The sequence below is a fragment of the Podarcis raffonei genome, chromosome 4 (assembly GCF_027172205.1).
Source record: "Podarcis raffonei isolate rPodRaf1 chromosome 4, rPodRaf1.pri, whole genome shotgun sequence".
NCBI lineage: Eukaryota > Metazoa > Chordata > Lepidosauria > Squamata > Lacertidae > Podarcis > Podarcis raffonei.
The window spans coordinates 993429-1019920 of NC_070605.1; the positions used below are offsets into that span (position 1 = coordinate 993429).

Here is a 26492-nt window from a genome sequence, read left to right on the forward strand (position 1 = left end):
CCAAAGGGACCGAGGGAAATGCTCACAGCGAAGCCAAGAGCCAAAGGCCCCCCCCCAAAGGGACCGAGGGAGATGCTCAGAGCCCAGCCAAGAGCCACAGGCCCCCCCAAAGGGACCGAGGGAGATGCTCAGAGCCCAGCCAGGAGCCAAAGGCCCCCAAAAAGGGACCGAGGGAGATGCTCAGAGCCCAGCCAGGAGCCAAAGGCCCCCCCCCAAAGGGACCGAGGGAGATGCTCAGAGCCCAGCCAAGAGCCAAGCCCCCCCCCAAAGGGACCGAGGGAGATGCTCAGATCCAGCCAGGAGCCAAAGGCCCCCCCCAAAGGGACCGAGGGAGATGCTCAGAGCCCAGCCAAGAGCCAAGCCCCCCCCCAAAGGGACCGAGGGAGATGCTCAGAGCCCAGCCCAGAGCCAAGCCCCCCCCCAAAGGGACCGAGGGAAATGCTCAGATCCAGCCAGGAGCCAAAGGCCCCCCCCAAAGGGACCGAGGGAGATGCTCAGAGCCCAGCCAAGAGCCAAAGGCCCCCCCAAAAGGGACCGAGGGAGATGCTCAGAGCCCAGCCAAGAGCCAAGCCCCCCCCCAAAGGGACCGAGGGAGATGCTCAGAGCCCAGCCAAGAGCCAAAGGCCCCCCCAAAGGGACCGAGGGAGATGCTCAGAGCCCAGCCAAGAGCCAAAGGCCCCCCCCAAAGGGACCGAGGGAGATGCTCAGAGCTCAGCCAAGAGCCAAGCCCCCCCCCAAAGGGACCGAGGGAGATGCTCAGAGCCCAGCCAAGAGCCAAGCCCCCCCCCAAAGGGACTGAGGGAGATGCTCAGAGCCCAGCCAAGAGCCAAAGGCCCCCCCCAAGGGACCGAGGGAGATGCTCAGAGCCCAGCCAAGAGCCAAAGGCCCCCCCCAAAGGGACCGAGGGAGATGCTCAGAGCCCAGCCAAGAGCCAAAGGCCCCCCCCAAAAGGACCGAGGGAGATGCTCAGAGCCCAGCCAAGAGCCAAGGCCCCCCCCAAAGGGACCGAGGGAGATGCTCAGAGCCCAGCCAAGAGCCAAAGGCCCCCCCCAAAGGGACCGAGGGAGATGCTCAGAGCCCAGCCAAGAGCCAAAGGCCCCCCCCAAAAGGACCGAGGGAGATGCTCAGAGCCCAGCCAAGAACCAAGCCCCCCCCCAAAGGGACTGAGGGAGATGCTCAGAGCCCAGCCAAGAGCCAAAGGCCCCCCCCAAAAGGACCGAGGGAGATGCTCAGAGCCCAGCCCAGAGCCAAAGGCCCCCCCCAAAGGGACCGAGGGAGATGCTCAGAGCCCAGCCAAGAGCCAAAGGCCCCCCCCAAAGGGACTGAGGGAGATGCTCAGAGCCCAGCCCAGAGCCAAAGGCCCCCCCCAAAAGGACCGAGGGAGATGCTCAGAGCCCAGCCCAGAGCCAAAGGCCCCCCCCAAAGGGACCGAGGGAGATGCTCAGAGCCCAGCCAAGAGCCAAAGGCCCCCCCCAAAGGGACTGAGGGAGATGCTCAGAGCCCAGCCAAGAGCCAAAGGCCCCCCCAAAAGGGACCGAGGGAGATGCTCAGAGCCCAGCCAAGAGCCAAAGTCCCCCCAAAAAAGGGACCGAGGGAGATGCTCAGAGCCCAGCCAAGAGCCAAAGGCCCCCCCCAAAGGGACCGAGGGAGATGCTCAGAGCCCAGCCAAGAGCCAAAGGCCCCCCCCCCAAAGCATCCCTTGCCATAGGCGGAGCCAGGGGGAAGCTGCCCCCTTAGAGCCATTTAAAATAATAAAGAGCTGAGGTTCAGAAAGGCGAGAGAGGGCTGAGCTGGGGGACTCGGCTTTGCAAGGGTTAAAGGGGACCGAGCTGCTTTCCTAGAGAGGACAGGAAGCGAGGGGGGGCAGGTCCTCCAGAGCCAAGGCCCCTCCCTCCCCAGTCCTTTCCTGCTTGGGTGTCTCTCCTGCAAGGGCTGCCTCGCTGCCCCCTCCTGGGATCTGGTGAGTCTCCTCTCTCCCCCCCCCCCCGAGGGTGCAGTGGGGAGACGGGGGGGGCAGGGCTGCAGCAGGGGAGGAGGCCTGGGGGCCTGATCTGGTCCTGCGGGGGGGGGGGACCCAAGTCAGGGAGGAGAGGGTCCTGCCAGGGAGGGGCCAGGGCTGCCACGCTCTCCTTCCTGCAGAGCAGAGGGTCCCAAACTCATTTGGACTTCCGCCCCCCCTTCAGAAAAACAATGACTCCCCTGAAATCTCCTTCTTCAAACAAAGGAGTCCCTGGGACTTTGACTCTGTGTGACGTCGCTCAGCATCACTGCACAACAGAGGGAACATCTGCAAATGGTTTTCCAAAGCTGGACGAGGAGGTGGACTAGCCCCCCCCCAAAAAAAAACAACGGGGAGAAAGGAAGGAAAGGCTGGCTGCTGCATTGGGGACCAGTTTCCCAGTGTCTCCCAGGGCAGCTCCCCACGGAGGCCACGGCAGCCATCCCCTTGCACCCAGAGCAGGGCATCCCAGGACCACATCCTCTCAGCCGGAAATGGGCGCTGCTACTCCCTGAGCCTCCAGGGACCTGGGCATCAATGGCTGTGTGTGTGTTAAGCTATCTAAAAGAATAATAATGTCCATATACATTCCTGGCCCTCAGATCAAAGAAAAAGGGACCCCACCCCAGGAGTCTGTCTTGAGAGTGGCAGAGAGTCCAAGTGCAAGAAAAGGAGACAGAAGCAGGGGAGTGGGGGTGGGGGGAGCAACTCCTGAGGACCCCCAGGTGAGGACCCCCACTAGAGCCAAGCATCCATTTTCCACAAGATACAAATGACTCCCTTGTCAGTCAGTTCTGACTTCATGCATTTACTTTACGGAAGCATTTAATGTTTGATGGATTACTGTATTTTAATATTTTGTTGGAAGCCGCAAAGAGTGGCTGGGGAAGCCCACCCAGGTGGGCAGGGTATAAATAATAAATTGTTTTGCTAATGGGGCCTCCTGCTGCCGTTGTACGATTTCTGTTCTCATCCTGAAGCAAAGTTCTTAACCCAAGGGACTATTTCTGGGTTAGTGGAGTCTGTAACCTGAAGCGTATGTAACCTGAGGTACCACTGTAATTAGAATAGGAAAGATCAATATCAGATCCATCCTTTCTGCACTAAGAAATGCAAACTGACAGACCCTCAGGGAATGAGCTTCTCTTCTCATTCGGCCTGAAACTCAGCCAAGTCTGTGAATATCGTGTTCTTGCTGATAAGGAGTTAACTCCAGCTGTGAACTATGAGATTTCCTGCCCATATAACTCTGTGACACCAGCCTTCTGCATGTCGCCTGTAGGATTCATCTGTAGTTGCAGTTTTCATGGAATCCTAGAGTTGAAAGGGACCCCAAGGGTCATCAAGTCCCACCCCCTGCATTGCAGGAATCTCAGCTAGATCCTCCAAGACAGATGGCCATCCAAACTAGGCTTCTTGTATTTCTATATTCATCACTGAGTGCTAAAATAGGCTTCTAAGCAGTGGACAGACGATAACAAATAGTGTCCAGGATTCACTTAGCTAGCCCCAACAGCATGCCCCCTTGAACCCATGGAATTTGGCTGTAGGGCACTGGGAAGGATCCTCTTCAGAACAGGACATGAGGAGAGGAGAAAGGGGATCCTTCCATCTGGGAAACTGGAATCCCTGCGTAGGCAGAATGACTTGAAATCCACAAGGAAGAGAACCACCTATTTGCACAAAGATGAATACCCATAATTAAAAGCTGAATAAAATAATTCAATTAAAACGTCAAAATAGGCATCCATAATACAAATGTGCAGCAAAGCAATCCTATTGAAACAACACAGCAATTAACAGGAAGGAAGCAAGAGAAAATTGTGTAGCAGATCATATTTCTGCTGTCTCAGAGGAGGACATTTCCCTTTTTCTTTTAGGGTCCAGTGTGCTTTGAAGTCATATCTGTCTGTTTCACGGACGAGGAGTAGGCGTTGCAGGATCCTGACCAGAGAGCTCTGCATAAGGACGTCATGGAGGAGAATCGTGGGATCGTGGCCTCTCTTGGTAAGGCTCCCTGTGGGATCGTCCTATCTGCCTGGAAATTCAAAAAATACCTCTATGTAACAAACCTCATATATTTTCACAGAGCTCAACAGCGCCCCCTACAACACCTGGGAACCTAACACCCCCACAAGAAAGAGTAAATTACAGTTTTTTCTGTCAAAAATCTTCCTCCAGTTCTGCCTTTTTATACCACGATTCGGCTGGTCTGAACTGCCCAGGCCATCTTAAATGTCAGCTTCAGAGTTCTTAGGAAAGATAGGTAGCTCCTGTCAGGTTTTTCATTTCAGCATCCACCTTTAGGAATAGAGGTCACAGTTTTGCCTACCTTGATGCGCTGAGAAACATCCAAGGGCCAGCAGAGTCTGAAGGATGCTGTTGTGCCCGACAGGATTAAGTAAGCTCAGCTCTGTTCTCAGAGGAGTCCCTGGCAAGATGGTCCCGTCTTGGGAGCCATAATTGATGGAGTCTGCCTTTGGCCTCCAGTTGGGAATTGGCACAGATCCATCACTCTGGGGCAGGAGATAATAATAATAATAATAATAATTTATTATTTATACCCCGCCCATCTGGCTGGGTTTCCACAGCCACTCTGGGCATCTTCCAACAGAATATTAAAATACAATAGTCTATTAAACATTAAAAGTTTCCCTAAACAGGGCTGCCTTCAGATGTCTTCTAAAAGATGATGGTCAGGTCATAGATCTGGCCTCATGGACCATTTCTAGCTCGACCCAAATATGCTTTGCCAGTCATCCAGGCACTACGAATGAGCAAGACACACAAAATTTTACGTCATGCCCTCTGAGCCAAGTTACCATATTTTTTCGCTCTATAGGACGCACTTTTCCCCCTCCAAAGATGAAGGGGAAATGTGTGTGCATCCTATGGAGTGAATGCAGGCTCCGGAGGCTTCGCGTTGCTTTCGCTGAAGCCAGGAGAGTCTGGTCTTTGAGGCTGGCGGTGGGGGAAAGCAGCGCTTGCCCCCACCGCCAGCCCCACAGGCTTGTGCGACGCCTTCGCGCTGCTCCTGGACCTGGGTGTGCGGCTCCTGTGGGCTTTTGCGGGAGATGGGGGAATTCCCCCACCTCCCGCAAAAGCACACAGAAGCCGCGCGCTCTTTAAAGGCTGCACGGCTTCTGAGGGCTTTTCTACGAGGGGGGGGGAATTCCCCCGCCTCGTAGAAAAGCCCGCAGGAGCCACGCAGCCTTTAAAGAGTGTGCCGCTCTTGGGGGCTTTTCCCCAAGGAGGGAGAAGGGACTGACTGGCTGAATCAGTCCCTTTTCCCTCCTGTGGGCTTTTGCGGGAGATGGGGGGATTCCCCCAGCTCCCGCAATAGCAGGGAGAAGGTCTGGGAGAAGCGGAGAGGCTGCACCCAGAGCTGGGGGGGGGGGGAATCATATATTTTTCCTTGATTTCCCCCTCTGAAAACTAGGTGCGCCCTATGGTCAGGTGCGCCCTATAGAGTGAAAAATACGGTACAGTGGTGCCTCGCAAGACGAAATTAATTCGTTCTGCAAGTTTTTTCTTCTTGCGAGTTTTTCGTCTTGCGAAGCACGGTTTCCCATAGGAATGCATTGAAAATCAATTAATGCGTTCCTATGGAAACCGCTTGCCAGGCTGGCAGTGCGGAGAAGGGCTTTTCTCCCCACCGCAAGCCTTCAGGACAGGTACGGGAACAGAGGGGAAGGCGCACAGCGCTTCTCCTCTGTTCCCGGGGCTTGCGGTGGGAGGAGGGTTTTTCCTTCCCACCGCCAACATTCAGAACAGCATTCTGAATGTTGGCGGTGGGAAGGAAAACCCTCCTCCCACCGCAAGTCTTCAGGACAGCCATCCAAAGGCTGGCGCGGGGAGAAGGTCTCTCCGCCCCGCCGCCAGCCTTCGGAGGAGGTCCGAGTTCAGTGGGGAAGACGCGCTGCGCTTCCCCGCTGTCCCGGAGATTTCCCTATGGGCTTTCGTCTTGCGAAGGAAGCCCATAGGGAAATTTGTTTTGCGAAGCGCCTCCAAAACGGAAAACCCTTTTGTCTAGCGGGTTTTTCGTCTTGCGAGGCGTTCGTCTTGCGGGGCACCACTGTATTCTTGAAGTGGGAATCTTCCTCATGTAGCCAAACCATCCATCCCCATCCACACACAAGAGGGAGTCACTAGGTTTGGGGGAATCCCAAGGTTTTCAGAGGTACATGCAAGTCCCATTAAAAATGGGATTATGATGCGGACTGGATGTCCTCACTGCCCACGGCAGAATATGCTGACCACTGATTTCTCAGTCTGGACAGGTAGGTTTGAGACCCTCAAAATAAAATCTGAACAAAATTGGTGAAGCAGCGAAGAGTTTATTGATTACATAGACATCCTTGCAAGCACGAGTGTCCAAAAGTAGGCACACACAAATTTAGCAAAACACAAGCTACATGCAGTGCAAGTTCTTTCTTCTGTTTCCCCATTGGCTGGGCATGCGCAGGGTTTACAGACTATGGAGGTGCAGGTTAACTCTGTGTCCTGGGCGGCTGTCTACCAGCTCCATCTGGTATGCAGGCTGAGACCCTACCTGCCCCCAGACTGACTCACCAGAGTGGTGCATGCTCTAGTTATCTCCCGCTTGGACTACTGCAATGCGCTCTACGTGGGGCTACCTTTGAAGGTGACTCGAAAACTGCAATTAATCCAGAATGCAGCAGCTAGACTGGTGACTAGGAGTGGCTGCCAGGACCACATAACACCGGTCCTGAGAGATCTGCATTGACTCCCAGTGCATTTCCCAGCACAATTCAAAGTGTTGGTGCTGACCTTGAAAGCCCTAAACGGCCTCGGTCCAGTATACCTGAAGGAGCGTCTCCACCGCCATCGTCTACCCGGACACAGAGGTCCAGCTCCGAGGCACTTCTGGCGGTTCCCTCATTGCGAGAAGTGAGGTTACAGGGAACCAGGCAGAGGGCCTTCTCGGTGGTGGCACCTGACCTGTGGAACGCCCTCCCTTCAGATGTGAAGGAAATAATCAGCTATCTTTTCTTTAAAAGACATCTGAAGGCAGGCCTGTTTAGGGAAGTTTTTAATATTTAATGCTGTATTTGTCAGGCCTGGTCGTTGTCCTCTTCAGATCACCACACAAACGCTTCTTGTTCTTTTATAACTTTTTATTGCGTATTAACAAAACATTCTTATAAACGGTTCTTAACTATTCTTCCTCAGAGTCACTTCTTTCAGATACCTTCTGAGCTCTGCTTCTCCATGACCAGCCACTCTCAAAATGGCGAAGGCGCCTTTCCCTTCGCTTTCCTGCTCTTTTTCCTACCCTCCTGGCTAGAGCTGGCCTGTATCTCCCCTCCTCCCAATCTGAGCTAGAACTGAACCCTTGCCTTTCCTGGGAACAGCCGGTCCCTCCCTGTTGTTCCTCTTGCTCCCTTCTATTAGATTCATTGCTCTTCCCCCCTTGGGGAAAACATTCTCCCTCTGGGAAACTGGAAACTTCTAACTCTTCCCTGACAGTTTTTAACACTTGATTGGAAGCCGCCCAGAGTGGCTGGGGAAACTCAGCCAGATGGGCAGGGTATAAATAATAAATTATTATTATTATTATTATTATTATTATTATTATCATCATTATCATCATCATCATCATCATCATCATCATCACAATTAAAATACTAAAATCCCCGCCCTTGTTGACATCTGCCCTCATCCTGAATTCTGCCATCCACCCCTCATTTACCATTGTCCTAATTTGGTCAATGACTCCATGCCTTTGTCTGTTGACGTAAGCCATGCTCTAACCACCGGTTGTTGCAGTTACAAGCGTAAGTGAGTTCTTTGTCTTTTGAAGCCAAGAGGACAGAGCCACATCTTTTTTTGGGGGGGGGAAAGTAATATAATTTTTATTTGTTTTCCATTTAACATTATACATTCACATCATCATTATCCGCTACACCCCCCTGGCTCTTTGGAGCCTCAACTTCCTTCCCTGCCGCCTCGTGGCTTTCAAAATTAACCTTTATATCATTGCAATTTGTACATTTTCCAATTCTTATTACACTCATTACAGAATGGCTTAAAATTTAAATATAGAAAGGTAGAAAATTTCTCATTACGAGTCTTCAGACAACCCTGCTAGTGATGTTAATTGCTTACAATAATCTTTCAGATATCGTATAAATTTACTCCAACCCTTTTGGAATACTTAATCGTGCTGGTTTTCCTGTCAGTGTCACCAGATCTGCAAAGTCCATCATTTTCATCTGCCAATCTTCTAACAGAAATTCTCACCATGTCAATTAATACTTAGTTTGGGAACCTTTAGCTTTAATTCTGGCCTTACAACACCTTCCCATGGAGTGAAGCAAGTTTCTTAGTTCTGCAGCTGTAATAATGTGAAACCAAGATGGAATTATTGCCTCTGTTAATTGGGCTTTATTGCTGGGTTGCTTCTGACTAACAAGTTTCTTTAGTCGGCTCCAAAGATTTTTGATTGGGTTAAGATCTGGAGATATTCCAGCAGTGGAATATGATTATCTTGAAACCACCTTTTGCACACCAGCAGTATGACATGGAGCTGAATCCTGTTGAAATAGAAAACAAACAAATAAATAAAAAGGTTCAGTATCTGGGAAAAGATCACATGCGGAATGCTTCAGTTTGTGCACAAGTATTTCATTTATGTATTTTGGGGCATTTACATTCCTTTGATGACACAAATTCTTCCCACACCTTTTGCTCGCATATTTCATGCCATCAGTACCAAGCAAGGAGATTTGGGTCTCGTCACTCCAAAGAACACTTTCCCATTGTTCCACTGTCCAGTTACCATGAGTTTTAGCCCAGTTTAATCTTTTCCACCTTTGCTTGAGAGATAATGGCTTTTTCCTTAGAATTCTAGCATTTAGACCAGTCGTTGCACTCAACTTCACATTACATTGCACCATGTCATCTTGTAAACACCCAGATGATTTTTTTCCATCACGTAGGTGCATTCTCTCCATTTTCGATCGTCACTTGCTGTTGTGCACCTTTTCCTGCCTTTACCAGTCTGATTTTGTAGTAACTGAGTCGCCTTATACCTCTTCAAATATATAGAAAGGCCAGCTTTGGTTGTTTCCCCCAATTTTGCTTCTAATTTCTTCATAACTAGAGCCTTGCTCACTTAATACTATTTTACATGGCTTTCTGGGTGACCAGTCAACTCTTTGTGCCATTTTTAAAATTTTATTATGTCTGCAAACTCACTAAATGAAATAAGACAAAAAAACCAACCAACTTGATCACAGAACACACTGGCAAAATCACTGAAATCACATAACACGCTGACAAAAGTCAACCTAAGCAAGTTGTGCTTGCTTTTTCTGGTTATTTGACCATAACTTTTGATAAAATACTGTGGCAGCAGCAAGACGCAAACACGTACAGTCAATTAAAAGTTGGTTTTATTCCAGAAAAAACATGCCTCTCTGCCCCCATGACTTGTGGCTACCCTGATGATGACTCAGCTAAATCTTCATCTTTGTTCCTCTTCCTCCGGAAACAACGCGTGAAGACGAATCTCTTCCGTCGCTTCTGTGATGTCAATTTCCCCTTTTCTTGTACCCCTCCTCTCCTGAATTCTTTCAAGCTGAGAGGCTTGGAAACTGGCTCAGACAAACTATTGTCTGATAACTCCAGTATTTATCTGGGCTGTGAACTCCCCCCTGTACTTTCCTCTGTTCTTAGAATCATAGAATCATAGAATCATAGAGTTGGAAGAGACCACAAGGGCCATCAAGTCCAACCCCCTGCCAAGCAGGAAACACCATCAGAGCACTCCTGACATATGGTTGTCAAGCCTCTGCTTAAAGACCTCCAAAGGAGGAGACTCCACCACACTCCTTGGCAGCAAATTCCACTGTCAAACAGCTCTTACTGTCAGGAAGTTCTTCCTAATGTTTAGGTGGAATCTTCTTTCTTGTAGTTGGGAACCATTGCTCCATGTCCACTTCTCTGGAGCAGCAGAAAACAACCTTTCTCCCTCCTCTATGTGACATCCTTTTATATATTTGAACATGGCTATCATATCACCCCTTAACCTCCTCTTCTCCAGGCTACACATGCCCAGCTCCCTTAGCCGTTCCTCATAAGGCATCGTTTCCAGGCCTTTGACCATTTTGGTTGCCCTCCTCTGGACACGTTCCAGTTTGTCAGTGTCCTTCTTAAACTGTGGTGCCCAGAACTGGACACAGTACTCCAGGTGAGGTCTGACCAGAGCAGAATACAGTGGCACTATTACTTCCCTTGATCTAGATGCTATACTCCTATTGATGCATAACAACCCCATAACAATCCTTCCTTTTCCCTCTGGGCTCCTGTCCAAGTCTGGCAGCTCTAGGGGCCCTCTCCTGTTCATCCTGCCTCTCCTCTTCCTCTCTTGGGGCACTCTGGGCCACTTCCCACCATTCCTCCTCATTGTCCTCCCAAGAACTGCACCCCGGTTGCTGCTCTTCTGCTTCTTCCTCCCACTCAGGCTCATTCTCCCCTTCTTCCCATTTCAGCTCTTCCTCTACCCAACCTTGGGGTTTGGGTTTCCTGGGGTACCTATGGTGAAACTCGCTCTGCAACCTTGGTACATGTATGTTTCCTGTGCTCTCCCATGAATTCTCTTCTGGTCCATACCCCTTCCAGGACACAAAATACTGCACCCCCTACCTCTCCTGCCAGAGTCTAGTAGCTCGTCCTCCTCGTATTCAGGTTCACCCTCCACCAATATCGGCAAGAGTGGTGGTTCCTTCCTCTCCTGATACGGGTGTCTCGCCGTCAGTGGAGATAGAAGCAACCAATGGAACACCAGATGCATCTTCATTGACTCAGATAGGCGTAGCTTGAACGACACAGGGTTGATTTGTTCCACCACTTCAAAGGCCCCACCCTTTGCGGTTCCAGCTTACGGCATTGTCCCTTGCTCGACCAGTCTTTTGTGGACAACCATACTTGGTCCCCCACCCTTATCTCCTTGCCCACCTTCCTGTGTTTATCTGCTTCCACCTTGTACTGAGCCTTCGCTCTTTCTAGGTGGTCCTGCAAAATACTGTGCAGCGCTTCCATTTCTTCTGCATACTGTTCTGCTGCTGGCACTGCAAGGTTGTCCCCCTGCCCTGGAAACATCCATGGCTGTCTCCCTTGACAAGCAAAAAATGGCGTTTGTTGTGTCGATGAGTGCACTGCGTTATTGTAAATGAATTCAGCCAGTGCCAAGTTGTCTACCCAGTCATCTTGTTGGTAATTCACATAACATCGTAGATACTGCTGCAATGTGGCCTTCGTCCTCTCTGATTCTGTTCATCTGTGGGTGCCTAGCTGACAAGAGGCATATTTCCACCTTCAGCAGTTACATCAGTTTTCTCCAAAACTGGGCTGTGAATTGTATTCCGCTATCTGACACAATCTTCCATGGTAGTCCATGCAGTTTGAACACATGTTCCACGAAGAGTTGTGCTGTCTTGTGTGCTGAGGGTAGTTTCTCGCAGGGTACAAAATGTGCCATCTTTGAAAAAAGTTCCACCACAACCCAGATCACTGTCTGTTTCTGTGACTCTGGCAAGTCGGTGATGAGATCCATGGCAATGGTTTCCCACGGCCCCTGTGGGGTAGGTAGTGTCAGGAGCTACTCTTGTGTAGGACCCTGGCAGAGGCACATGCCCGAATGGCATGTTCTCTTCCTAGTCGATCGTTTGGGAGCATCAAAAGCTTTCTTCTGCCCGAACATCACAGCGACTGATGCCAACAGACATCAGCACACTTAGGGATCTGCAGAGTCTTCGCAGCTTGCATAACAGTACCAGCAACTCAGCATTTTGGCTAATCTACTTTATTTACATATAAAACCCTCGGAGCATTCTGACTTCGCTCCTTCCTCTTTCTCATCAGACAGCAAAGAGAGAGAACAAAGGACAATAGTCCTACATCACAGAACACAGTAACACAAGGATCCTATCTCTGTCACTTCCCACTCTGTGGAATGAAAACATACACCGTCATGTGATAGACAACAATCCCATGACTGCAGACACGGGGAATGACTCTCCAATAGGTAGTGGTTGTAGTAGGCCTGCTGGGGTCTCGCAGGGCCTCTGCCCATTGACAGGTGTTACACGCCCATACATACTCCTTGACCTCCTCTTGCATCCTTGGCCACCAGAAGTCTCGCATTACTAGGCATTCTGTCTTCCATTGCCCAAAATGGCCTGCCGTTGGACTACCATGGCGCTGTCTGAGTACCTTGGCTCAGAGTTCCCCTTCTGGGACGCAGAGGTTTCCCCCTCTGTACAGCAACCCTCCTCTCTCTGCGAAATCCTTTGCATCACTCCCCCGTTTTGTATCACCTCTTTCTTCTTCTGAGCAAACCCATCTGGAATCTCAGTCCTAACTGCAGAGCGGCTTGCCCCACCTCTTCCAAGGTGTTCAACTTTGGCATTTCCGCAAGTTCATTGCGAATCTCCTCGCAGAGTCCTGCTTTGAACAGGGCAATCAAGGCCTTCCCTTCCCACTCCAGTTGACAGGCGTGCATCATAAAACTGGACCAATACTGTGCTACTGTCCCCCTTCCTTGCCTGAGGTTCAGGAACTCCTGTTCCAACTACACCTATTGTGCGGGATTCCTGAATATGTTGTCCAAGAGCTTCAAAAAGGCAGGTAAATTAGTGAGCATGTGGTCATTAACATCAGGTAAGGGGTAATCTACTGTCTAGCCGCCGCCCCCCGAAGCCCCGCAGTCGTGGCTATTCTTGCTTCATCATCTCTGTATTCTTCCCCTTTCAGACATAGGTAATATAAGCAGGAGGCTCGGAAGGAGTCATACTCTGCACTATTCCCATTGAAGTGTGGGGGAGGGGGGACTAGGTTTTTTGCAGTTTGCCTACCGGATAAGTCAGAGAGCTCTCTTGCCTGTTCTCCCGTCACTACTTCCAGTCATGCTAATATTAATTCTTGATTCTCTGCCCAGAGAATTTGTGTAGGATCCACTGTCGTTGGAGTCTCTGCAGCTGCCGCTCCTTGCCCGGCTTGCATATCCACGGGCTGCTGCTGCTGTCGCTTTTCAGCCATCCTTGCTTAATTATCTGATGGGCTTTCGTTCTCAGCAGCAGTTGAGTTGAGTCATGCTGTAGTGGCAGCAAGACTGGAACACGTATAGTCAATTAAAAGTTGGTGTTATTCCTGAAAAAACTTGCCTCTTGTCCGGAGCTCTCTGCCCCCATGACTTATGGCTACCCTTATGATGACTCAACTAAATCCTCAGCGTTGTTCCTCTTCCTCCAGAAACAACTCGTGAAGACGAATCTCTTCTGTCGCTTCTATGATGTCAATTTCCCCTTTTCTTGTACCTCTTCTCTTCTGCGTTCCTGCACTCTGAGGGGCTTGGAAACTGGCCCAGACAAGCTATTGTCTGATAACTCCTGTATTTCTCTGGGCTGTGACCTCCCCCCTGTACTTTCCTCTGTGTTTCCCATAACAATCCTCCCTTCGTCCCCTGGGCAGCCATTCAAGTCTGGCAGCTGCTGTTGCTCGCTTGTTGGCTCCAGCCTGACAAATACAGATAACTGAACAAACTTTGTTGCCTTACATTCTTGATTAAATTATCTTTCCATTGATAAATAATTTCACAATATTATTAATAATACCTTTATTGTCATTGTACAACCATTGTACAACCTTTGTACAATGAAATTAAACAAGCCTCCCTCCCAAAGAAGTGGTGTTATGAGCCATCAAACCTCTGAAATACACTTTCCCCAAAAGGCTTCTACAATTTTACCACTACTGTATATCAAACAAAGCAACATTCAACAACCATTAGAATCTAATAATAAATATGTTGGTTAATGACAGACAACAAAGGCAATGAATACACACCCAACTCCCTTCAGTTCTCCTTCATTTGTTCCTGAGGCTCAAATCTCTTTTTGCCTCCATTGCAGATTGTGATGAATTGCAGATTGCGAACAAGGATGAACACGACAAAATCCTCAGAGAGGAGAAGCCACGTGAGAATTTGGAGTGTGGAGACTGCTGCAGTCAGAGCTCCCATTCCAGTTCCCAACAAAGAAATCTCATTGGAAAGAAACACTATCAGTGCATGGAATGTGGAAAGAGCTTCAGTCAGAACTCCAGTCTCACTAAGCATCAAAGAATTCATACAGGGGAGAAACCCTATCAGTGTGTGGAATGTGGAAAGAGCTTCAGTCACAGCCAAAGTCTGACTTCCCATCAAAGAATTCATACAGGGGAGAAACCCTATCAGTGTGGGGAATGTGGAAAGAGCTTCAGTCAGAGCTCTGATCTCAGTTCCCATAAAAAAAAACATACAGGGGAGAAACCCTTTCAGTGCATGGAATGTAGAAAGAGCTTCAGGAAGAGCTCCCATCTCACTTCTCATCAAAGAATTCATACAGGGGAGAAACCCTTTCAGTGCGTGGAATGTGGAAAGAGCTTCAGTTACAGCCAAAGTCTGACTTCCCATCAAAGAATTCATACAGGGGAGAAATCCTATCAGTGCGTGGAATGTGGAAAGAGCTTCAGTTACAGCCAAAATCTGATTTCCCATCAAAAAATTCATACAGGGGAGAAACCCTATGAGTGCATGGAATGTGGAAAGACCTTCAGTCGTAACGACTTTCTCACTTCCCATCAAAGAATTCATACGGGGGAGAAACCCTATCAGTGCATGGAATGTGGAAAGAGCTTCAGGCAGCGTTCTGATCTCACTAAGCACCAGAGAATTCATAAAGGGGAGAAACCCTATCAGTGCATGGAATGTGGAAAGAACTTCAGGGAGAGCTCCAAACTCACTTCCCATCAAAGAATTCATACAGGCGAGAAACCATATCAGTGCTTTGAATGTGGAAAGAGCTTCAGTCAGAGCGCCCATCTCACTTCACATCAAAGAATTCATACAGGGGAGAAACCCTATCAGTGCATGGAATGTGGAAAGAGCTTCAGTCAGAGTAATGATCTTACTTCCCATCAAAGAATTCATACAGGGGAAAAACCCTATCAGTGTGTGGAATGTGGAAAGAGCTTCACTCACAGCCACTATCTTACTTCCCATCAAAGAACCCATACAGGAGAGAAACCCTATCAGTGCATTGAATGTGGAAAGAGCTTTAGTCGGAGCTACTCTCTCACTTGCCATCAAAGAGTTCATATTGAGGAGACATCCTTCATTATATAGCTTTAGGAGACAAGGAAATCTGCACTTTTTTAACCAGGCCTTTGGCTGATTGATATCTAATGTCCTTTTAAAATGTGGTGAGAAGAGAGTTACACATGTGTATTTTGTGTTTTTATATTGTGTTTTTGTTTTATGTTGTAACCGTCCTGACACGTGCAACAGGAGTCAAACTTTAGAGGCTGAGGGTTTTTTGCCCCCCAATAAAACATTTGAGGGGGCCACACCCCAAGTTTGTAGTCATTGCCATTCCAATGGCATGCATGCATCATGTGATTTATTGTGCAAAGCAGGTCTTACCTGGCCCCCCACCAATATTTTATTCAATTCAGCACCACTGGGTTGAGTGGTATACAAATTAAATAAATACATAAATCGCCTTCCTTTGCACATGTTCCAGCTTGTCAATATCCTTATTCTTTATCATTTTTAAAATTTATGTACCCTTCACCTGAAGATTTCACAACATAAACACAAAGGATGAAAGCATGGCTTTCTCAAGAACAAGCAAATCCAGAGAAATCTCTCCTCCCCTTTTTTCGGATGGAGTTATAAACTTTGTTGATCAGGGGAGAGCTGTGGAAATAGTGCGTCTTGATTTCAGTAAGGCTTTTGACAACGTCCCCTGTGATCTTTCTGTGAGGAAGCTGTTAAAATGTGGGCTGAATGAGGAAACTGTTAGGTGGATTTGACTGACCGAACCCAAACAGTCCTCCTTCATGGTTCCTCATCATCCTGGGGTGCTGCAGGGTTCTGTCCTGGGCCCGTTGTTGTTCAACGTCTTTATAAATGACTTGGATGAAGAAACTGAGGGGCTGCCCATCACATTTGCAGATGACACCAAATGGGGAGCGGAGGTCAATGTTGCAGAAGGCCGAATCAGATCAAGGGCAGGAATAGTACCACTTTATTCTGCCTTGGTCAGACCCCACCTTGAATACTGTGTTCAGTTCTGGGCACCACAAGTATCTTAAATATTGGTTGCCTGGAGAAATCAAGAAGGTGGGGGAACACAATCCGTATTCCTTTTATAACATGTGGCCAATGTTTATTGAATACATGTATTGTTAAGACTGTTGTAGGAATCCACCCAGCACTCAGTAATTTTTAATAAACATTAAATGTGGGACGTGTAAGCACTAACCCCCACCCCACCCCGATCTCTCAGAGTGAAAATACCTCAGTGGGCAGGATCGGCTAATAGGATAGCTTGAAGAACTGGGTCAATCACTAGCCCTGTATATATAGAGAGAGAGCCATTGTGTATATATATGGATAATCAGTTGTGACGGCAGTGAGACACGCAAGAGTGCAGTTCATTTATAAAGTTGGTTTTATTCCAAGAAAAGAACAGATTACCAGGAGCTCCTCTCCCGCGAGCTGGTCGCCATTATGATGATGACTCAACTAAGTTCTCAGTGTCACGTTTCATCCTACAAATGCAACGTGGGAGGAAACTTCTCTTCGTACTCTGTGACAAATTGTGTCCTTTTTCCTGTAACCCCCCTACGCTCTTGAATACTCGAAGGCTGGCCAGCCATGTCTGAGAGGCTATCTGTGGAGTTTGGCCTTTCACCTACATTCTGGGAGAGTGTTTCCATGATAACCCCCCTCCTTTTGCTCTGGGCCATCTTCCAACCCTGGCAGCTGCTTGGACTCTGACAGAGGTGTTGAAAACAAATGAAATTAGACACAAGTAGGAATTTCCTGAAGGTATTTCCTTCACCTACAAAGATAGAAGAAAGACTTTTAGATCCCCAGAATTCGGAAAATTTTGGCGGAAATACAAAATATACAAAATAGGCTTGGGAGGGGGTACATCTCAAGAAAGAGAAGAAAGTAAACAAGGACAAGAAAGTCCAGGAGGATAAGAAAAGAAGCAGAGTTTCCCACAACTATATTATTGTACTTAATTGCAGTTCCGTATTTGATGTTGATATTTGATGTTGATATTTGACTTTGTGTCTAATAAAGATTAATGAATTTGAACATTATATCATGGAACATCAATGGTTTGAACAATAAGGTAAAAAGGAATAAAAGTGAGTGAATCTTAAAAAAGAAAAATTGGGACATCATTGGTCTCCATGAAACACATATAGCTAAGAAACATGACAGAGTTTTGATAGATAAGAAATTAGGAACAGAATACATAGCTTCAGATGTTTCCAAAAAGAGAGGAATAGTTATACATATATATAAACCAAAAGAGATGCAAAAATACCACTTAAAGATGACGAAGGAAGAATATTAGGAATACAATTGACAAAAGGCAGAGAAGAAATAATTTTGGTGGGGGTATACGCACCAAGTGGAAAGAAAACAAACTTCAAAAACAACCTTGAAGATAAAGCTATTAGAATACAGTAATGACAATAATGATCATCATGGGAGACTTCGACAGAGTAACATCCCTGGCTCTAGATAGAACGGAGAGAGACGTAACATCAAGAAAAGGGAAGTTCCCAATAACATTTAATCAATTGGTAGAAGATCTGAACTTAAAAGATGCTTGGAGAGAGAAACAGAGAAGGGACAGACAATATACCTTCTATGCATATGCTAAAAAATCAGATGCAATCCAGACTTCAAATAATCTAATACCTTTTTGAAGAAAAGTTGAGATCCTCCCAAAAATGATATCAGACCATAATCTGGTAATGATGGAACTAAAATATAATAAAATTAAAAACAGAAGTTGGAGGTTGAATGGAAGATTATTAAATGATGAGAAAATATTAGAGATAACCGGATAGTCCTAGAAAGAACAGAGATCTTAGATTTGGAAAGCTACAATAATAGGTTTGGATGACACACCTATTTAGGTTACAATAAGAGCAAAGGGTTCTGTTTCCCAAAGCATTTCCAAAGCGTACGGCATCGAGATGGGCGCGCCCCCTGCTCCCTTCTCCGCCTCCCGCCCGCCCCGTGGGCCGCTCCCTCGCTTCCTTTCCCACAACCCTTTCGCTTTCTCCGAGCAGCGGAGGAAGCAGCAGCAGCAGCAGACGCAGAAATGGAAGCGCTTCCCTCGTGGGCTCCTGCTGTTGCTTTCACACTCTTGCCAAACGCCGGGAGCATTTGGGGAGGTAGGATTGTCAAGAAAGAACTGCCCACGTGGTATGAATCACTGGAGAAGCCATCTTGGCGCCCCCCCAACTGGGTTTTCCCACCTGTCTGGGGAGCATTATATTCGTCAATGGGATATGGTTCTTACCTCGTGTGGAGGGAATTAGGAGGCTTCAACGGAAAATCCCTGGTTCCCCTTGGGCTGTACGCAGGAAACCTGGCATGAAATTGGTCATGGGTCCCCATATTCTTCGGAAAGCACCAAACAGGCTGGGGGCTGGTGACTATATTGCTCACCACAGCAGCAGCAACAGCTACAACTACTGTCTGGTACCATGTCAACAAAACAGCAGCATATTTGATGTACCCTTATTTAGCCTGGCTAACTTTTGCCTCTGTGCTGAACTATCGTATCTGGAAAGACAATCGCAATAAGAAACACCTGTAACACACATTTTTCCAGGGCTTTTTTTTTTTTTTAAGAAACATTTTCTAAGTTGGATTCCAATTCCACCACCCCAGTGCTTAAACCATATGCTGTCTCAGATTTATTGCTTAATAAATCTAATAAACTTCAGAAATGGACCCAGGAAAAAAACAAACAATAAGAGCAAAGCTCATACAGATTTCAACAACCATATTATAAGAAATGCCTTGTATAAAGTTTGGATAAAACACCAGCCGCTCTTGGAACCATTGACACCCTGGCGGCTGTCCCTGCTTGAAGCCCATGAGGTGAAAATTTATAATATACAAATATTAAAAAACGACCAAGGGAGAGTCATACTGGTACAGGTTGCGGTGCAAGGCTAAAAAAATTTATTGATAGGAATTTATGCTCCAAATGAAAAATAAATCAGAATTTTATGAAAAGTTGGAGAATGATTTAATGGAATTTGCAGATCTAGAAATGATTTTGATGGGTGATCTGAACAGAGTGATGTCATTGGAAATGGACAGAACAATTCGGAAAAAGGATACTAAGGAGGGCAGACTTCCAAAAACTTTCTTTGAATTGGTTGACAATTTCAATTTGATAGATATTTGGAGAACCAAACATTGGTTAGATAGAGAATTCACATTTAATTCTGATGTATACGAAAGCAGTTCAAGAATCCATACGATAAGGGTGTCTAAAGAATTAGAATTGAAGGTAAGAAAAATACAGATACAGTGGTAACTCAGGTTAAGTACTTGATTCATTCCTGAGGTCCGTTCTTAACCCGAAACTGTTCTTAACCTGAAGCACCGCTTTAGCTAATGGGGCCTCCTGCTGCTGCCGCGCCACCGGAGCACGATTTCTGTTCTCATCCTGAAGCAAAGTTCTTAACCTGAAGCACTATTTCTGGGTTAGCGGAGTCTGTAACCTGAAGCGTATGTAACCCGAGGTACCACTGTATTGCCAAGAACAATATCAGACCATAACCCTGTTTTTTTAGAAATGCAAAATGCAAATCAGTCTATGGAATACACTGGGATCTCCTTCTGCCCTTCTTTGATAGGGCTTGTGTACATCCATCTCCTCCCTCTGGGGGGCCACTGAGGTTTGCAAACTGGTGGTTCGGGGGGGGGGCAAGCACAAAGGATTGCATCATCTCTCTCTGCTTGGCTCAGAGCCAGCTGCCTCCAGACTTCTGCTGGGTGTTAATGATCACTGCAGCAGGAGCCAAGTGCCTGGCATGGATGAGGCCTCATTCTGGCCTTCTGCTCCACTGAGCAAATGTGACAAAGGTCGGGGCTCCTTGGGGGGGGCATAGAATTTCCCCAAAATCACAGACTCATCAGAGGGTTGCCCCACAGGCCTAGACTGGAGCCACTCTGTCCCTCATCCAGCGGGCTTGGGCACGACCCTGCTGACTCGTGCAGAGGTGGCCGCCTTCAACGGGACATTCTGGGATCCAAAGAGAAGCTGGGATCGGCTGCTGGGATCCAGCCTGTCCCACTTTGAACAGGACAGTTGTGGGCTATCCATTCTGGCCCTCTGCTCCCCTGAGCGAATGCAATAGAAGCTGAGGCTCCGGGGTGGATGGTGGGGATAGTAGAGTTGAAAGGGAGCCCCAGGGTTCTGTAGTCTAAGGTTACCAGATTTTTTTTCAAAGAATCCGGGGAGACTTCTTTTTTCTTTTTCTTTTTTGAAAAGGAGGGAGGGAGTTATTTTTAAAAAGTTATTTTAATTTTCCCCCCAGAAGTAGTGTCTTCTCTTCTGTGATCTCCTCTGTCACACGGCCTTCCTCTGGGCCCTGGCCTGCTCTCTTGTAACGCTAGCTGCCGTGGGGTAGGCTCGGGTCTGGACTGGGCTCCGCCACGTGTCCTTGCCCTCCTGGTGCGCTCCTACCTGTCCTTGGTGGTGGCGGCTGTGGCATGGCAAGGTTGGGGCTCCCCTCTTTTTTCTCCTTCCTCTTTCTCTCTCTTCTCCTTCTCCTCTCCTCCTTCTCCCTGCCTTGGCTCCGGGGTTTTCATGGCCCTGGAGCGCCGCTGGGCAGTCGGACTGCTGGCCGGGTGCTCTTGCTCCCGGCTTGATTTGGGTCATGGGGGGAGCAGCGGTTCCCCTAGTTGACCCGCTGGGCATCCTTGGTTCCCCTCGGCAGTGGCACCCACCATTTTGCCTCACTGGAAGTCCCCATATGATGTGTCTTGTGCTGCTGAACCAATCACGCAACATTCATTCCCTACTAATAAATCTACAACACTTAAAATATAAATCTGGGGACATTAAATGAAATCCCGGGACATTCCAGGGACAGATTTTGTCCGGGGACAGTTGCGTGAATCTGGGGACTGTCCCCGGGAAACGGGGACGTCTGTTAACCACACTCTAGTCCAACCCCCTGCGTTGCAGGAATCTCAGCTCTGAATGTGCCTTGGGAGCCCTTGGCTGGGTTTCCCCAGCTACTCTGGGCAGCTCCCAAACAGAACACTCAAAACAGAATAAAACATTGAAAACTTCCCTAAACAGGGCTGCCTTCAGATGTCTTATAAACGTCAGATAGTTGTTTATCTCTTTGACATCTGGTGGGAGGGCGTTCCACAGGGCGGGTGTCCCTACCAAGAAGGCCCTCTGCCTGCTTCTCTATAACTTTGCTTCTCGCAGTGGGGTAACTGCCAGAAGGCCCTCTGAGCAGGACCTCAGTGTCCAGGCTGAACGATGGGGGTGGAGACGCTCCTTCAGGTATACTGGGCTGTTGAGGGCTTTAAAGGTCAGCACCAACACATTGAATTGTGCTTGGAAACGTCCTGGGAGCCAATGTAGGTCTTTCAAGACCGGTGTTATATGGTCTCGGCGGCTGCTCCCAGTCACCAGTCTAGCTGCTGGATTCTGGATTAGTTGTAGTTTCTGGGTCACCTTCCAAGGTAGCCCCATGTAGAGCGCATGGCAGTAGTCCAAGCGGGAGAAAGCCAGAGCATGCACCACTCTGGCGAGACAGTCCGCGGGCAGGGAGGGTCTCAGCCTGCGGACCAAATGGAGCTGGTAGACAGCTGCCCTGGACACAGATTGTATTGTATTGAACTTTATTACGGCCATTGGCCCATCACACGACAGTTTCCCATACCAACATAATGTACTTAAACCTCCAAATTTAAAACCGCCAAAACTTACAAAAAACAGACAAGAACCAAAGCAAAACAAAAACAACAGACCAACATCATACATTACAATAAATTTGTAACATAAACATCGCCCTCTACTCATAAATTAGTAGAAGACATCAATGGTGATATCACCTAATTACATCCTAAAACATAGATCATAGTTTAGAGGGATTATCCGAGCCTCACAGGAGTCCGTTTCTCTTCTTTAGGGATAGAACGCTGATCAAGAATCTGGCAACCATGAGTGATCTTAGGGGGTCATCATCATTTAATAGATATCTCAGTTTGGCTTCATTCGTATCATCGGCAATTCCCTTTAGATATTGAGCAAGAAACTTGCTCCTGGCCAGTGAGTGAAATGCACAATCAAAAATTATGTGATGCAACGATTCCGGTGCCCCACAATTACAATCACATAAGAGCGATATCTGTCCATTGGAGAATCTATTTCTCAGCACGTTCGATGGGAAGGTGTTGAATCTTGCCTTTATAAAGGCATATCTATGAGCCGAAGAAGTTAAGGAATTCAAATAGTTTGGGAGCCTTAAGAGGGGTAATAAACCAAGGTTTAGATGTGAGCAGGTACCATTGCCCAAGACCATTTTCTGCTGCAAGTCCATCTCCTCTAGTTTACAGGTTACTGTTCTTTTAGCTGGAACTATATCCTGCTCTAGTAATTTGGATGGGGAGATTCCCATTGCCGTAATTTTCAGTTGTAAATTTTTTACCCATGGGCTCTGGAAATCGTCTCTCCACATGCATTGTATCAAGTACAAGTTTGGGAGATTGTGCCATAGAGATAACCAGTGACAAAGTATGTGCTTCCACAGAGCGTTTTCCAGGGATACAATATTAAGTTCCATGCGTAGCGCTGTATTACTTACACAGTTGGGCAGTTTCAATATCCCTCTTAAAAACTGATTTTGAATAACCTCTAGGTGGGATAAGTTGACAAAAGTCCCCCAAATTGAGATGGCATAAGCAATTGTCGGGATCACCTTGGCCTTGAAGACTTTCAACGCCGATGGGATATGAAGGGCCCCATCGGTGAAGAAAAATCGCAAGATCGCCAAGGAGATAGCTTTGGCTCTATTTGTAACATAGGCTACATGGGCCTTCTCCCTGGACACAGAATTAACCTTCACCTCCATGGACAGCTGTGAGTCCAAATTGACTCCCAGGCTGTGTACCTGGTCTTTTAGGGGCAGTTAACCCATTCAGGACCAGGGAGTCCCCCCACCTGCCCGTCCCCCAAAAACAGGACTTCTGTCTTGTCGGCATTCAGCCTCAGTCTGTTAGCCACCATCCATAGTGATCCATAGCTGCCATCCATAGATGACGGCATCATGATCCTGGCAGTTTTCTGCTCAATTCCTTTGCTAAGGACCCCTAGCGTGACGTTTGCCTCTTTTGCAGCCGCCACATGCCGGGTCTTGACATTCTGATGCAGACAGAGGCTGGCTAAGATTATGATAGACGAAAAATAATTCATTTTTTTGGGGGGGTGTCCTCATCTCTGGCCTGGTTTGGCAGGCCCACTTTGGCTAGGGGAATCCTGGACTGGCAGTGGCCCCAATCCTTCAGTTTGTGCAAACTTGACACACACACACACTCACACACTACATACGCTACGCTTCTGTTATAAATTTATAGAAAATCAACCATACATTGGATCTGCACCGTTCCACTTTTATTTTACTCCATGAAGGAAGGACTACAAAATGGGGAAGGTTTGATACAGGGCAGCCATAATCCCTTGAGCATACCAGGACATCCACAGGAGCCCTGCCCAGTTGCTATGCCAACCCTGAGGGTCCCAGACAGAAGACCATCAATGTCACAAAGAACTTGCATATGGGAGTGGATTCAACACGGACTGGAACAAAGGACAATAATCAGCTCTTCCCTCTGGGGGCAGGAAACTGCAAACTCCCCTCTGTCACCTGGAAGGTACTCATGGGGAGGGGGAAAGGGGGAACCAGCCAGGTGACAGGACGCTCAGGTTACCACCACAACCCCTCCCTCAACCCCTCCTTTCTGTGATGTAGTTGTGATGTAGTCTTAGGGGTGTAGTTTGGGATATTAGTAACTAATAAAAGTTGGGGTCTTCTTTTGTTCTGGACTTCCACTTTGCTTCATCTTGTTGCAGGTGGGAGTCCTGTCGCGACGGTATCCAATAAAGGCCAAGCCTACAGGCTGCTGTTTTGCTCCAAGTTATCCTGGTTGGTGTCTTTGTTTTTGTCCAAGGGAGCCCTCGGATTTCTCCGTTAACAGCTCTCAATGGCCAGCAGGCTCAGTGGTTAGAGGCATCCAGATGGGACTCTTGCTGGCCTTCTGCCACTTTGGAACAAGTCTCCACATGAGGCAGTTTGGGGGGAGAGAGAGTCAGAGGGGTTGGAGGGAGGGAGAAGGGGCTCTGATCTGAGTGGATCCTCCGCTCTGAGGAGATATCATAGAATCATAGAGTTGGAAGAGACCACAAGGGCCATCGAGTCCAACCCCCTGCCAAGCAGGAAACACCATCAGAGCACTCCTGACATATGGTTGTCAAGCCTCTGCCACAGGGTTCTGTCTTGGGCCCAGTCTTATTCAACATCTTTATCAATGACTTGGATGATGGACTCAAGGGCATCCTGATCAAATTTGCAGATGACACCAAACTGGGAGGGGTGGCTAACACCCCAGAGGACAGGATCACACTTCAAAACGACCTTGACAGATTAGAGAACTGGGCCCAAACAAACAAGATGAATTTTAACAGGGAGAAATGTAAAGTACTGCACTTGGGCAAAAAAAATGAGAGGCACAAATACAAGATGGGTGACACCTGGCTTGAGAGCACTACATGTGAAAAGGATCTAGGAGTCTTGGTTGACCACAAACTTGACATGAGCCAACAGTGTGACGCGGCAGCTAAAAAAGCCAATGCAATTCTGGGCTGCATCAATAGGAGTATAGCATCTAGACCAAGGGAAGTAATAGTGCCACTGTATTCTGCTCTGGTCAGACCTCACCTGGAGTACTGTGTCCAGTTCTGGGCACCACAGTTCAAGAAGGACACTGACAAACTGGAACGTGTCCAGAGGAGGGCAACCAAAATGGTCAAAGGCCTGGAAACGATGCCTTATGAGGAACGGCTAAGGGAGCTGGGCATGTTTAGCCTGGAGAAGAGGAGGTTAAGGGGTGATATGATAGCCATGTTCAAATATATAAAAGGATGTCACATAGAGGAGGGAGAAAGGTTGTTTTCTGCTGCTCCAGAGAAGCGGACACGGAGCAATGGATCCAAACTACAAGAAAGAAGATTCCACCTAAACATTAGGAAGAACTTCCTGACAGTAAGAGCTGTTCGACAGTGGAATTTGCTGCCAAGGAGTGTGGTGGAGTCTCCTTCTTTGGAGGTCTTTAAGCAGAGGCTTGACAGCCATATGTCAGGAGTGCTCTGATGGTGTTTCCTGCTTGGCAGGGGGTTGGACTCAATGGCCCTTGTGGTCTCTTCCAACTCTATCATTCTATGATCTGCCATGGATGCTTCAGCTGAGATTCCTGCATTGCTGGGGTTGGACTAGATGACCCTGGGATCCCCTCCTATCTCTCCACTCCTGAATTCTAGGAGGAGCTTCCTTGCCTCCTGCAAAGCCCTTTTCCCTGCAAGGTGCTCCTCCACTTTCTGGCCAAGGGAGGGAGATGCTCTGACAAGAGCCAAAATCCCCCCAAAAGCACATCTTGCCATAGGCGGAGCCAGGGAGAAGCTGCCCCCTTAGAGCCCTTAAAAAGAACAGAAATGAATAGAAATCAGAGTTCTGCCCTGGCCACGTGAGTGTGCAATGCAAGGGGGGGGGCTGAGCTGGGGGGACTGGCCTTGCAAGGGTTAAAGGGAACCGAGCTGCCTTCCTAGAGAGGACAGGATGAGGTTTCCGGCTTCCCAGGCAGCCAGGCTCTTCTTCTTCCTTAGTCTTCCCGCCTCTTCGTCAGGCCAGGCCTCCTCTCTTTCCCAGCATCAGGGTCTTTGCCAGGGAGGCTTCTCTTCTCAGAGGCCAGTTCTGGGATTGTGCGATGATGGAGAGAGCGAGAGAGGGCTGAGGAGGGGGACTGGCCTTGCAAGGGTTAAAGGGAACCGAGCTGCCTTCCTAGAGAGGACAGGAAGCAAGGGGGGGCCAAGTCCTCCTCAGCCAAGGCCCCTCCCTCCCCAGTCCTTTCCTGCTTGGGTGTCCCTCCTGCAAGGGCTGCCCCCTCCTGGGATCTGGTGAGTCTCCTCTCTCTCTGGGATCTGGTGAGTCTCCTCTCTCTCTGGGATCTGGTGAGTCTCCTCTCTCTCTGGGATCTGGTGGGTCTCCTCTCTCTCTGGGATCTGGTGAGTCTCCTCTCTCTCTGGGATCTGGTGAGTCTCCTCTCTCTCTGGGATCTGGTGGGTCTCCTCTCTCTGGGATCTGGTGGGGGTCCCAGGGCTGCAGCAGGGGAGGAGGCCTGGGGGGCCCCAAATCAGACAGGAGAGGGTCCTGCCAGGGAGGGGCCAGGGCTGCCACGCTCTCCTTCCTGCAGAGCAGAGGGTCCCTGACTCCCACGAAATCTCCTTCTTCAAACAAAGGAGTCCCTGGGATTTAACTCGGTGTGACGTCGCTCAGCATCACTGCACAACAGAGGGAACAT

At 48.4% G+C, this 26492-nt stretch overlaps 3 protein-coding genes and 1 pseudogene across 9 annotated transcripts in view; all 4 read left to right on the forward strand.

The window, feature by feature from the left end:
* Positions 1 to 26492, forward strand: part of LOC128412051 (zinc finger protein 91-like) — a 96555-nt gene that overhangs the window by 41769 nt on the left and 28294 nt on the right. The window contains exon 1 of one of the 3 annotated variants that reach the window (XR_008330021.1): positions 1863 to 1960. The exons of 1 other annotated variant lie outside the window; for it this stretch is intronic. The gene's annotated coding sequence lies outside the window, so the exon portion shown is untranslated. Of the gene's footprint in view, positions 1 to 1862; positions 1961 to 26185; positions 26251 to 26492 lie in introns of those variants that run through there. One more of the 3 variants, XM_053384882.1, reaches the window with a different exon arrangement.
* LOC128412017 (zinc finger protein 420-like) overlaps positions 1880 to 26492 on the forward strand; it is a 983187-nt gene continuing 958574 nt past the window's right edge. For 4 of the 5 annotated variants that reach the window (XM_053384748.1, XM_053384746.1, XM_053384750.1 and 1 more), the window contains exon 1: positions 1886 to 1960. The gene's annotated coding sequence lies outside the window, so the exon portion shown is untranslated. Of the gene's footprint in view, positions 1961 to 26492 lie in introns of all 5 variants that reach the window. The other variant, XM_053384761.1, reaches the window with a different exon arrangement.
* The window catches only part of LOC128412083 (zinc finger protein ZFP2-like), a 40160-nt gene continuing 27332 nt past the window's right edge, over positions 13665 to 26492 (forward strand). The window contains exon 1 of the mRNA XM_053384933.1: positions 13665 to 17024. Within this exon, the coding sequence (XP_053240908.1) occupies positions 14094 to 15188 (1095 nt within the window). The 5' untranslated portion in view covers positions 13665 to 14093 and the 3' untranslated portion in view covers positions 15189 to 17024. The remainder of the gene's footprint in view (positions 17025 to 26492) is intronic.
* LOC128412156 (translocator protein-like) lies at positions 18144 to 18727 on the forward strand (annotated as a pseudogene).